The 14,676-nt window shown below is 34.9% G+C and overlaps 1 protein-coding gene across 2 annotated transcripts; it reads left to right on the top strand.

The window, feature by feature from the left end:
- The first annotated feature begins 1,440 nt into the window (after positions 1-1,440).
- LOC149775300 (uncharacterized) lies at positions 1,441-13,293 on the top strand. 2 transcript variants are annotated; one of them, XR_016416625.1, is made up of 3 exons: positions 1,441-2,398; positions 9,660-9,750; positions 10,437-13,293. XR_016416625.1 is itself a non-coding variant. In XM_089944493.1 (2 exons), exon 1 carries the CDS (start codon positions 3,613-3,615, stop codon positions 3,991-3,993), a length of 381 nt encoding a protein of 126 aa, XP_089800619.1. In that variant the 5' UTR covers positions 2,405-3,612; the 3' UTR covers positions 3,994-9,750; positions 10,437-13,293. The 2 variants fall into 2 exon arrangements, 1 of the variants encoding a protein (XP_089800619.1); XM_089944493.1 differs by lacking the exon at positions 1,441-2,398 and having other exon boundaries at positions 2,405-9,750.
- Positions 13,294-14,676: the final 1,383 nt, after the last annotated feature.

Here is a 14,676-nt window from a genome sequence, read left to right on the forward strand (position 1 = left end):
GATCATAAAGTACTCATGCTAGATGTCAAGATAAGTGGATTATGATATAACAATGCACTGTTTAGATGGTTTGTCAATATGGACAAAGAATTTGTTTATGTAACAATAGATAAATTTCAGTGCATTTTATATTCTGTTTGCGGTTTCCTTTCATGGGGCCTCCGAATTTCTCCACTCCAAACCAATGGTTTTATATACAAGTTTAAAACAGCCAACAATGTCGCCAATATAAAAAAATCGCCAGATGGTAAATTTTGTCGCCAATAAGGAAACATATCCAAGTTTGTGACATTGGCGAAGCCCTACGCGATCCAAGAATAAACTTTTTACACATTATTTTTCGCACTTTTAAGAAGAAGAAACTACTTTTTCCATTACGAGAAAAATACATATAAAATTGCAGGAGCCACGCAACGATCGTCTTGTATTATTCAAACGCGATCTCTTCCACAAAATGATAATAAACCTTTAACTGTTATTTTTTTGGTGCTTTTAAGAAAGTTTTTTCTTTCTTTTCTGTATGAGCAAAATACATGTATATGAAATTTCGGGAGCCACACCACGACCGTGTTATGTCGGAATTCGTGTTATAACAGCGTGCTATAGGTGGCGCTCAGCAGATAATATGTAGTTTTGAGAGAGTGACGTATGTAAGGTGAAGTAGTTCGCATTTAAAACATGCACAGTGGAGAGAATGTTTGCATACCTCTATGCTTCATTAATGTAATGTGGATGATATTTCTTTTGGATATTGTACTTTTGGAAATTTTACATGATTTAAGCACACTGCTAACTAAAATGACTGCTCCCTTGTGTTAAAAAATCAGTCTGAATTAGTCTAAAGTACACTATACATAGCAGTTATTAAAATAGGGAAAATGAATTTTGCCAGACTAGACAATACCAGCTTCTGAAAGTGCAATGAATGAATTACCAAATATATAAAATGTAAAAAGGTTATCGCTCTTTTTTTATACAATTTACCTCTGAAGTTCAGGAAGTGAAAATGACCAAGTAGAGCTAGCACTTTTTTGAAAGGTGCACATTTGAAGTAAGGTCAAGCTGTATACTCTATAACCCATAGTACACCCATCAATCATACACCAAAATAAAGGAAATTAAAGGTTCTTTGCATTATACCTAAGATATACAAGGTCTTTTTTAAATAGCCAGTATAACCAGTGAGGAAAGCCGGGGAAATTCTTTCTCTTTAAAATCCTAAACCTATGGAAAATACGAAACTGTAGAGCGCCACCACAGCGGGGACATGCTGTTATTGGTTCGTCCGTATTTGATTTGCATCCGGATTTCATATTGGAATTAGTAAAGTTAGTCAGGGAACCAGACTAACTTTACAGCAGCACACAGACGCTTTAAACTGCACATATTTGTTCATGCGAAGCGTCTGCATGATCAAAATGTTGATCATATTTTAACAAAATAAAATAAAAATGGCGTCTAGAAAGAGACGCAATGTTAAAGACGAAAGGGAAAATAAACTTCTAGAAAAGTGTTAATAATCAACACAAAAGAATAAAAAGGAGTTTTCGGATTCTTGTGAATAAAAGCTGGAAAGAACACAATTACGTTTATTGGACATCACATGCCAATTTGAGTATGTCTCGTGGCAGGAGATATGATTGCCGTCGTCAAGTGAAATGGAAAAAGAATTTCCAAGAATTACGTCAAGTTGAAATATAGCAACAAGCCATTGAGTTGCATAGGGTTTGGAACTAAAGTTTGTGCAACTGTACCAGCGGTAAATAAAGTCTACGCGTACTTTACACTCTACGCGTACTTTACAACATTTTCAGTTGAACAAAATGATTATCGTTGCTGCGTCGAACTTTTAATTACGTTTTCCAGCTTTACAGTGGCAGTTATTGATATTTTGTTGCACCTTACTGAAAACTGGTAAATCTTACGGAAAAAAATCAACTGCCTTACTGAGACGGACTCATCAGGGTTGGCAAGTCTGGCACTGTTTGTAAAGGAGCTTTGAAAACCACACAAAGGTCTTAGTTGTACTGGTTTGTGAAAATGATAAAACCAGGACTGTCCAAGTATGAATAGATTTTTATAATATCCAGTTGGCTGACACGTCTGATGAAAACCTTGACACTTGCCACTTAAATTGCTGTAAAGAAAGGAAAAAGATGTCTTTCTATTCGCCCTCGATGTTCAGGCAAAGCTTTGAGCTGCCTCCATTACTTGTGTGAAACTACAAAACGTGGAACATCAATCTAGAAACGGCAGAAAAAGAAAACTTTAGACCCTTTAAGAAAGAAAAAAAAAATACTGGACGCCAAACAGTCAACACGTGTATTTTGTCGCTCTTAAGAAGGGAAAGCAATTGGCAACCAAGGCAGCTCGTAAGAGCTCACAATAAGAAGAAAGGGTAATCTAGAATTGCATTTCATTCCACCTTTCATTTTTCACTTACATATTTGTTTTTTAGATCACCATTGTGAACCTTTTTCATTTAGTTTTCATTTTATATCACTGTTGTGATCTTTTTTTCATTTAGTTATCCTTTTGCATTAATTTGAATTTTCTTGCTTTACATTAATGGTAATCTATTGCAGTCTGAAATCTTTTGTTTCAGTATGCTTTTGATAAATTAAATTTGATAAATTAATGACTTAATGCTTTTGTGAGTATACAAATAGTACATTGTCTTACGCAGTGGCGCGAGGCACTGTGAGCTAAATCTATTTGAGTGGGAGTTCACCATAGTGGTCTTTTGGTAAATTAACAATCCCTGTCATTAATTGAATCTTCCTCGTGTATTTATTTGATAAACTTTATAGTAATCTGATCTCTTTGCTAAAGAATATTTATGCTTAGTTAATTTGCATAGTTTACGCAGTGGCGTAAGCTGTAGAAACCTTTAAATCATAGATACTGTAACTATCCTTGAACAGCCAACATACATATAGGTACAAAGAAAACATACAGAGGTGATTAGAACAGTGCTTCGAAGTCAGAATAGAGAAGGGGGATGGTAGAGACAGATTAGTGGCATCCCACCCCCAAGGATGTCAACTGTTAGACTTCGGGGCAGTAAATGACTGTCCCAGACAGTCTGACATAATTACGACTCTCAAAGTAAAGGGAATCCCAATAGAGAAAATAGAAGGGATACAAAACGGGGGTCGAAACAAATTCGTATTATATACGAAAGATTTTGATACCCCCCTGCTAGACGCCACCCAAATAGAAGTGAAGGGGTTAACGGCATACGTGTCTGATGCACCACTCATCACCAGAGGGGTAGATCTCGGGGCTCCCCCTCGAAGTAGACGCAGAGGTGCTGGTGGAAAAAAATACTGCACAAATTCCAAGTTAAAATACAGAACCAAAAAATGGCAAGAGTATGGGGTTATCAGGAATAAAAACTGGAATCAGAAATATCAGTGTGGCCAAGCAAGATACAGTAAAAATACCAACCTTTTTCTATGTGCTTGGGTTCTTGCGAAAGTCATGGTAAAGAGGCTGTGAGCAGGAAAGACCGTGCTCAAGATGTAGAATAGTGGTCATGCACCTTGAGATTGAAAGAACCCAGATGCACAAAAGACATACGCAAATGTAGCCGCGACAAATGATAATCAAATGGATGAGGAAATGGCAAAAGATATAGAGATCCAAAATGAGATCGAAATTGGAAAGAATTCCCTTCAGTGCAAAGGAAATGTAACAAATACACCGTCGGTGAATGAAAATACAACATCAACAATCAATACAACAGGTTGCAAAGACTCCCAAGAAAACTTGTCACCCAGAGCCTCCATAATACGCAGTAGAAACACTGGAATCCAACCCGTATTTTCTCTTGCATATAGCGAGGACGAAAATGACCAAGAGAATGTGAAAAAGCGAGAGGAGGAAGGAACGGTAGATGTACAGGAGATCACACCCCTGACTTCAACACCGGCCCAGAAAAAAGAAAACATGGCACGTCATCTCACAGTTCCTCCGCTGAAAAGGAGTTGAGCTTTGACGACCATGGACAAAATATGGACACGAAAACGAGTAAAGGAAACCACATAACTGACGGAAATTAATTATAAAAAAAAATAACGGAGTGTCAGGATATTACCCAGAGCCCCACACCAACAGATAGTAGTCAGCCAAACGAAGCTCTGGGGTCTACCCGGAGCCACACACGAATATAAAATATTATAAATTTGAATAATACGTTAACCAAAAAGAATATTACAAATAAAAGTGATGCAGCACCTGGAGTAGTGGAGGAAAAAAATATGGAACAAACTTCCGAATCGCTACTATTAATAATAATGGAATAGACAAAACGAAAGCAGACAAAATAACCAAAGAAACAAACTTTGATGTTATTTTGTTACAAGAAACACATAATGGAATCACGCCAGAACTCAAATACTTAATAGAGGACAAACTAAATGCAATAGTTATATGTAATGATTTTATAAATAATGACATGGGGTGGGGGGGTTTGCAACAATTATAAAAAATAAAGAGGGAGCAAGTTGGGAAAGGTTTGATGAGGGAGTGTTTTTTAAGGGACGCCTACTACACATAAAATTACAAAACTGGCACATAATAAACGTATATATGCCAGCAAGTAGAAGCAAGAAATTCAATTTTATTGATAATTTATTTAAGTATCTGCAAGAATTTTCAATGGAAAACCTCATTTTGGGAGGTGATTTTAACTGGGTAGGGGATGAAATCGACAGAACAACAGATCTAACAACAAGTGATAAGAGATATAGGACAGAAATTATAAATCTAATAAACAAACATAAACTACATGACATATATAGAAAACTCAACATTTTGAAAAGGGAATTTACTTTCGATTATAAACATGAAGATTGAAGTAGACGTTTATTATATCCTTTAACTTATATAAATGCAGCCATCACAGACATGAAATTATCCGACCACAAAATGGTTACTTTGGACTTGAAAATAAAAGAGGTAAATGGGGCTTAGGACAATGGAAATTGAACAACCAATATTAAATGAACAAGAATATATAGGCATAATACAAAACGAAATTGAAGCTTTCAAAAATGAAGAAACCTTTAACATAATAAATGAGTGGGATGCACTAAAAGATATAATAAAACGAAACTCAATTGAATATTCGAACAGGGACCGGAAAAAAAACAACAAAAAAGATAAAAATGAAATTAAATTAATCTTAAGTAAGACAACAGATGAAGAAGAAGAAAAAGCAACTAATAAATAAAATAAATTTGATTGAAGAAGACGAAAATCAGGACAGAATAATTATAGCGGGAAAATTTACAGAAATCCTTAAAAAAGCGAACAGTTTATATAAACGGGAAGAATTTAGGAAAGGGGGTGAAAAACTACTAAATAAAATAAAAAATAAACAATGCAACTCATAGGATAAAAGAAGAAATTTTAAATAGTATTTATTTATATTACAAAGAGTTATACACCACAAAATAGATCCGACAATTATCTAAAAAATATTGACTGCGAGATGATATAAACAGAACACAGAGACAAGTGTGACGATGTCATCTCAGATGAAAAGATTAAAGGAAACATTGCTACACTTACGAAAAGAAACTCGCCAGGGAAAGATGGACTCACCGTGGAATTCTACCTAAAATACCACGGTAAACTAACGCCGATCTTGAATGCTCTATACAATAATATATTATTAAGTAAGAAACAAATGTCTAAATCCACGAGAGAAAGAATCATTATCATTATATACAAAGGGAAAGGCGACAAGGATGATATTAAAAATGGCGACAAATATCGCTTCTGAATACGGATTACAAAATCTTGAGTAGGATTTTAACAAATAGAATAAAGGGTGGGATAAATAAAACAATTAATGAAAATCAAACGTGGGGAAAAGGACGGGATATTCAAAGCAACATTTTAAATATTAAAACAATAATAGATTACATAAATGAAACAGGCACGAAGGGTGGTATGGTACTCTTCGACCAGGAAAAAGCTTTCGATCGATTAGAACAAAACTATATACAGAATTTACTATAAAAAAATTGGCTTCGGACCGAACTTCCGAAAATGGACCGAAATCCTATACACAGGAGTATCCTCATGTGTTCAGGTAAATGGTAAATGCACGGAAGAATTCGATATACAAAGATCAGTGAGGCAAGGGTGCCCGCTATCAATGCTATTATACGTAATGGCAATTGAAATTCTAAGTCATAAGATAAGAAACAACCCAGGAATACAAGGTATACAAATACCAAATTTAAAAGAATTTAAAATGCTCCAACATTCTGACGATTGTACAGACTTTATAAGAGAGGGAAATTCTTATAAATGCCTAGAAGAAGAATTCGAAAAATTTGGCAAACCGTCAGGTTAAAAAATAAACCACGACAAGACTGAAATTCTTAAAACAGGCAACTGGAGAGGCAACCACCCGGGTTTACCTCCTCACCTACTGAGAGACACGGTGAAATCTCTAGGGGTGTATTTTGGAAAAAAAGAAACTATAGAAAACTGCAAACATGTAATCAACAAAATAAGAGAAAATGCGAAAATCTGGGCCCTAACGCCACAATGCATCATGGAGCGGGCCCAAGTGGCCAAAACATATTTATATTCAAATATCAATTATATAATAAAATCTATTGACATGGACAAGAACATTCTAAACAAACTTGATAATGAAATTATGAACTATATATGGAACTATAAAATACATTATATCAAAACAGAGAGTCTATAGAGAGGAAAAAGTAGAGGGAGATTGGGCCTGCCAAGCCCACTACTACTAAAATTAACCAATATAATAAATAGATTTAAAAAAGTGTGACCTAAGCCTTTTTACGGCGTGGGAGGCACTGTATATCTACTGGTTCGGCTTTTGTGTGAGAAGCCGACCGGATATATACAGAAATAATAAAATCACTAAAAAAATCTTGAAGTGCCACGTAAATTTAGATATACTTTCAAAATATAAGGATATGACAGAGTTATGGCAGATAGATAAAGAAAAGAGTTATGATTGGATCATAGAAGATGTAACTAAAAGAATCAGATGTAGAGTAGAACAAGACAACTGGGGGCTAACTAGGCAAGAACTTGGAAAAACTGGTAGAAAATAAGATCTGTAAAAACACAAAGTATTATTTTTAAATATCTACACAACGCCTGGCTTACAGGCGAAGACGCTGTTAAACGTTGTATGATTAGGATAATACTGAAATGCCCTCTATGCAAAACAGCAAATTTTACCAAACTATATACGATTGCCCAATGTGATAAAACAAAAAATAATAGGATACTACTGATTATGAAAATATGTATTAAAAAAAAAATACAAATATCAGAGGAACAATATATTATATATAGATGTGGATTATGAAAATAAAGTGGTTTTAAAAATAATTGATTATATAATAATAACAATGCTTTCCTGTGACCAGGTGATAAAAATTATCAAATAATGAATACTATTAAAAATACTTTTGTCTAAAGGACTTTTTATATAAGGTGAAGCTTCGACACGGAGGGAGAGATGGGGGAGGATAATCGGTAATACCGCCCACTAGGGGTGAGTAACGCAAAAGCGAGCTGGAGCCCAGCCCCCAACTCTCTCCTCATAGTATAAAAAAAATGAAACTCAAACATAGAACTGAATAATAATATTTTTTAAATATTGTTATTATTATTATTATTATTATTATTATTATTTTCCCCTCACTAAATAACATAGATTAAGGGTAACAGGGAACCACCATATGGGTGAAGCAAGTTGCACAGACGTCGCAGGGCTATGTCACAAGGCGCTACGCGAAGTGAACTCACCTGCGAAAGAGCAACATAAAAACCCATACGGTGGAAAGGGACAAACAGAACAAATAACAAGGGGAGTTGTATAAAAAAAATAAAAAAATCACAATAATATAAGGACCTAACCATACTAACCTGTAGGGACTAATACCATAACAAGAAGAAAAATTAAAATATACTTTTGAAAATTTTATAACTTTTCTATAAATAAAAGAGAAGACTATATTCTGGAAAAACATTAACAAATAAAAGAAAAAAATGTGGATCCTTATTCAGACGTAGCCTCTCAGTCTGAAGTACTTAAGAAATAGCGAGAAAACGTCACACAATTATCACTCATCTAAAACAAGAAGTTTCTTTTTAAAACTATATATTACACCGTTTTCTGCCGTCTCAACATAGAAATATATAACATACACACAATATAGCAAACACATATATAGCATACACGAGACGAAGGAGATCTCTGGCTAAGATCACCAAACAGAAAGGGGAAGAACTCCGACATAAGGGACTAAAGCCCGGAGTCGGATGAACAACCCTATAGTTCACACTAAGGATGCAAATACCCCATCAAAAATTATAAATTTGAAATTTTTTGATCAAAATTCTATAATAAAATATACAACATACATACCTTTGGGGGATACACAAACATATAACAACACTTTTAATTTGTTTGGGAAATGGGGTGGGGGGAGTATCTGTCTGGTGCCCCCCCCCCCACATTTTTTATATATTAAATTGCTGTTTTGGTGGGATATTTTACAAAATGATATTAATTTTAGATGTATCCAAATTAAGCACATATGTATTTCTTGACATTGTCCAAGACAAGTTAAATTATCGGTGATAATCAGGTTCATGGCCATTTGCCATGGCAAAAAGAATTTGTTGTAAACATTGTTATTTCATACATGTAAGAAAATAAATTTGTACCAAGCTTGGTACATTGGAGTTTCTCAAGGATATCAGAGATACTTTCGATACCAGTTGGGAAAAGAAAAACTAGTATTGGATTCATGGAAATTCTTCAGTTGAGCATATGTGCCTTCAGTGGACCCATGTTTTTGCAAGTTGTTGCCCAGTTTGGGTTACATCTGGATGCAATATATTAGACAATTTTGTGACTACTACTAAATCTAACAGCATATAGTTCAGTGATTCTATTTACCTACAGTGTTGTAGTCGTCATATGGAGACGTACGTATTCCAAAATTTTGTTTCCTCAGTTTCTGGAAAAGTTATTGTTCTTTTCAACCAAGAACTGGATGTAACATGGGACAATCTTGTGACTGCTTCAAGTCGCACAGTGTGATGGTGCAAAATTTAGTAGATATTTTTCGCAGTAAATTCTGTCATAGCCAGTGTGACACATAACAATTATGACTGACATATGGGCTAGGCTCGCAATGACGTGGCATCTCGTGGTAGTTAACCTCACGTTTTGTTTGTGAAGGCATAACTGAATTTTAATTATAGTCCGTTCAATAACGGTGAGACAGATATGTTAATGTTAGGTCACGTAGTGGGAAATGACAAAGCTAAGACAAAATTTTGGATAATCTTGGGCCATTTGAAACAGGTGCAATAAAAAATGATATTTTCCAGAAAAGTTATTAATAAAGGCGGTCTAGAGAGAATTATTCTAACTTCAGTTGGAAAATGTTAAAAAAGTTAGCGGTTAGAAAAAGTAGAACCTGATTGGTAAGCTGAACGAGAGGGTTTGTGCTCCCAGCTGAAAGTCAAGGTTTAAGAAATCTCCCTTGCGAAATTTTAGTCTAAGTTTCTATGGGAAGCCGAAATTTAGCCTCAAGGAAAATTAATAAGTAATTTCTTTCATTAAATTGTCCAAGGAACGTGGATCGGGAAGAATTTGAGAGACTTGGAACCAGAGAGAGATTTGGCTTCATAGAAAAGGGAGCGTGTCTCGGAGAAGGCACAAAGGTATTGTCTAAATCACATACAATATCTTCATTGATGTAAGTTTGTAATGATTTGTTGAATTTATTCGTTTTAAATTCATATTTTAATTTTCATTCAGTTCAGAAAATAATCGTGCCTTCATCTGTCTTTAGTTTAATAGAAATCATGTAATGTGGGAATTTCATGCTTTGTTTTGATACGGATTGTGAGAATTAATTTGCCTGTCCTAAATGATCTATCATGCATGCTATGAATTATTTTTTCTGTGTCTGGAAATGTATGCCAATGAGCACCAATTAGCAAGGAACTTATTATAAAGAGTGAAGCTCATTAATTCATCTGTGTAATTAAGTTGTGAATTCTTTTCAAGCAATAATCGACGGTGTTAGCATTAGGAACACGTGTTGACTGACATAGCTAGTAATTTTCAGCCCACGGGGGGTGGGGGATGCGTGATGGTTTATTTACGAGGTCTAGTTATGTCATGGTTCCAGTAGGAATGTGAGTAGTCGCTAGAAAATACATACATTCACGTTAATAGGCTGCTTGTGTATCAGATCATGTTGCGAACTGGCATTGGCTTAGTTCTGTTGAATTCCGATAAGACAAGATCTGATGTAAAAAAAGAATGGGAAATAGTATTATGATCCCAGAAGATAAAAAAAGACCTGACACGTGTTTAGATTGGGTAATTTATTTATTTGAAGGAAAATCGCTCCATACCAGCACTGCACAGTGGAAAAGAGCGCAGTATTCAACCAAGATGGTTGATGACCTGAAGAGGCTAGAGAAGAAAAAGAAGGAAAGGGAACACGGCAACACCAACCTATCACCAACAATGATTTGGAAAGGACTGGAAGCAACAAAGTGATGCATACATGACAGCAATTTGACTTCGATCAGTCAGTCGATTATATGATGAAATTTGTTTTATTAATGTGACAGGGCGGATGATTCAATTGAGCATACATATTTTTTAACTCTATTTCTAAGTGACTCATTAAAATGCCATGTTCAGTTTCATTTTATGTAATTCATGATATTATTATATTTTACATACGGGTACTCGAGTTGTCCTATTCTATATCTATGCTCAGATCTCAGTTATTCCACCCATTAATTTCATATTTTACTTTATTGTTTACTCGATCTGGGCAATAACACCGTGGTTGATCATCTCCTAGAATACGATAACGAAAGCATCATAATGAGTGGGAGATCACACATCTTCCACCTCTGACAAACAGCTTGCACTTCATTTTTATGGAACTTTGATAAGTGATCCATCCTCACTATAAAGCCACTCTATATACTCCTACCCCTCAGGCATTATCATGGAGCTCGTTGCAAGTATGTTTGCTTCACCATAGGATCTTAATTTCATTGTTCTTGGCTAAGGAGGGCAAATTATAACACGGTTTCACATAAGTTTATGTGATAATTTTGCGTTTATATGTATTATTATGTCGCATCTGTGTTTGAACATCCCTTATTATAATGCTCCCTCGCCTATAATGAGACTGAGTAAGTGTTATGGCTGCAATGAATGACGCTATAGGAGGAATAACTGTATTGAGTCATTAATTATCAGAGTTGCCAAAGGTCCTATTAAAGTGTAGGGTGTGAAATCATCTCCAGTGGGCGAAAGCTTCCCGGTCGGTGACTTGGCGCCTAAGCCCTGCGGATGCAGGGTTTAAGAGACGGAATAGACATTAATGCTTCTAAGTAAATATCACGTCAAGCTCTTTTTATGAATTATATTACGCATACGTGAAAATTTAATTGAGTTAGGATTCAAATAAATCATTAGGTTACAAATACATGTCATACATTTTTACGAATGCATGAGATAATAGGTGTATGACACAATCTATTGACCACAACTAGACTCGCAGTTATTAATAGATTTCTGTGATGCTTAGTTTCTATGTTGATCATCAGGAGATGAGCGCATTATTCGATCTATGTGTATCTGATGTGTTTTAAAGAGATATTCCCAATTATCATATTCGATGAGTGTGTTCATGATGCGTTTTAAAGAGATATTCCCAATTATCATATTCAATCAGTGTGTTCATGATGCGTTTTAAAGAGTTATACCCATTGATCATATTCGATCAGTGTATTCATGATGCGTTTTAAAGAGATATTCCCAATGATCATATTCGATTAGTGTGTTCCTGGTGCGTTTTAAAAGAGTTATTCCCAATTATCATATTCTGTCCGTGTGTTCATGATGCGTTTTAAAGAGTTATACCAAATGATCATATTCGATTAGTATGTTCCTGGTGCGTTTTAAAGAGATATTCCAAATGCGTTTTGAAGAATTATACCCAATGGTCATATTCGATCAGTGTGTTCCTGGTGTGTTTTAAAGAGTTATACCCAATGATCACATTCGATCAGTGTGTTCTTGATGCGTTTTAAAGAGTTATACCCAATGATCACATTCGATCAGTGTGTTCCTGATGCGTTTTAAAAGAGTTATACCCATTCAACTTAAAGCTGGATATTCTTTATGATACTGCCCTGTGTCTTTAAGTAGTCGTACAGTTACGAATATATTTGTATGGTACATGAACATAGTACGGACATCTTGTGACAAAATGCATATTGACCAATCAATAGGCTTCTGTAATTTCTTATGATTTCACATGCAACTGCTCGCAGCTTGAGATGGAGACTTATTTAGATTTATTTACATCAATGATATTCAGTGGGATTCATGAGAAAAGGGGTTGTTATTAAGTGAGCGTTTTGCTGGCCATTTCACTAGTTTACCAAAGTTATGTTTTTGGTGGCTTTCCTAGCAACCAGCTGGTATCTACAGCAGATAAAAGTGTTATTCGTATCTAAAACTAATTAGCCACGTTTGGTCAAACTTTGTTCAAATATATCTTAGGAAATATTCTACCAAAATCGTCCTTTTTATGGCTTTTGTGTCAACCATTTGATTGATGTAGCAAACGCGTTGAAAAATGTACTTTTGAAATCACTTCCAGAATTACTTGGCCACCTCATAGAATTTTTTGGGGAAATGTATCTTACAGTATGTTAGTCCAAAACTGAGGTTTGGGTGACTTCCGTGTAAATCGTGTGGTTTCTGTAGCAAATAGGTCCAATTGTTTTTAAAGCCTCGTCTAAAACGAATATTTTCGATCAATCTTTACGAATTTTTTTCTTCTAATAACATGGGTTTTTTTCATTTATGGTGGCATCATTTGCATTGTTTTTATCCTATGAGTAATCTAATTTGAAAATATGATTTTATATCTATAATACTTAATGACAAACTGAAATTCAAGTACTTCGTATGACAAGTTCTACCCATATTCTTCGAATAATGATGGACATTTAGTTATTCCCTAGCAACCATTTGGCATCTAGAGCAAGTGGCCAGCTGGAATTATATTTGGCTTGCAGGCTAGTGTGATTTAAGGGAATGATCTCATGCCCACTTTGGCCTCTTCCTTCTATTTTTATCACAACCAAACGCTCTGCCATTTATCTTTGTTATTGTTGAAAAATACCAGACAGCAATAATAAATTCATCGTTGGTCGTCACCTGATGTCTGTTTTTTTCAGAACTGGTTAACATAATTTGACCACTTCACCAAATCATTTTACTCCAGTTATCTATGTAATCACAACTGTATAACAAGAATTTTAATTTCCCTATTTTATATATATATATATATATATATATATATATATATATATATATATATATATATATATATATATATATATATATATATATATATATATATATATATATATATATATATATATATATATATTTGGAATAAACAGTAACTAGGCTTGCCATGTAGTCTGATCCAAATCTGTACTAATCTATTTTTATTTTTATTGATCTTTAACCAACTAAGTAGGCCACATCTATCCTAACTAATCAGGCCTGGACTGGATATTGGACAACTTTTACATCTGAATTAGAGCATGCAGTCTCGTTTAAACCAGCCCAAAGGAACTTTAATTTTATAAGGTCAGTTTAGACGTTTGAGAGTGAACACCTAATCTCAAACAAGGAGCTTTACATCCTTACGACGGGTGTCTATCCGGAATAAATAGGTGTCTGACCTAACCCAGTTTCTGCCGTCATATTGAAAAAACCTCCGATAGTTAGTGTGAGATGAGCACCTTTTAACTCTTGCCCAACGACATGTCAAGTGACATACAATAAGATTTCAGCACGGTTGCATAGTCTTCACGTGTAAGAAAATCGCTAGCCCCAATTTTGCGTATTTAACTTTGGGGTTGGAGTGGAGTGGCGATTCGCGTTTGGATATAGGTCACAAGAAAAAAATCATTATATACAGCATGTCTTCAGTTCTGCGTCTGGATTTGTCCGTACAAGTGAGTATCTGAGAGTAATAGACAAATGATGAATCCCAAAGAAGGTCTTCTGAGGAATCCCAAAGAAGGTTTTCATATGGCATGTTTCCAAATATATGCGCTCTCGTGTGTGAGTGACTGTCTTCGTGTTGCATGGTTTCTAGCTATGGTGACCAGCATGTACAAAAGACCAAAAAGGTAACAAGCTGATAGTAATTATAACATTACTCGTGAAAGGTCTGACATACTAACGTCTTAATTGATTGATTGTGCGGCTAACGTATTTATGGAAATAATTCCTCTTCTATGGCTGACGTGCAACGAAAGTAGTTCTTCGTGTGCATTGTGGTCAATTACATAAACTGCCAAATTATGGTTTAAAAGAAAACATGACCATGAGCTTGAGTCGTTTGTTTAATCCAATCAAACGCGATGTTTTCAAAAGTAAAGTCCTCTATGATTAGTTGACATAAAAATGTTTTATTATTTCTAGACTAAAACGTTTATTTCGCCATGGTGTATCCTGGTTTCGAAACCTTGATCTTCACTCCCAAAAATTTAAATAATTACTGTGACAATGGAAGCTAGAAA

Source organism: Sinohyriopsis cumingii, chromosome 19, assembly GCF_028554795.1.
Source record: "Sinohyriopsis cumingii isolate HCF-2022 chromosome 19, ASM2855479v2, whole genome shotgun sequence".
Lineage (NCBI taxonomy): Eukaryota > Metazoa > Mollusca > Bivalvia > Unionida > Unionidae > Sinohyriopsis > Sinohyriopsis cumingii.

Coding starts and splice junctions, on each gene's coding strand:
- LOC149775300 (XM_089944493.1), top strand. CDS start 3,613: ATGGATGAGGAAATGGCAAAAGATATAGAGATCCAAAATGAGATCGAA.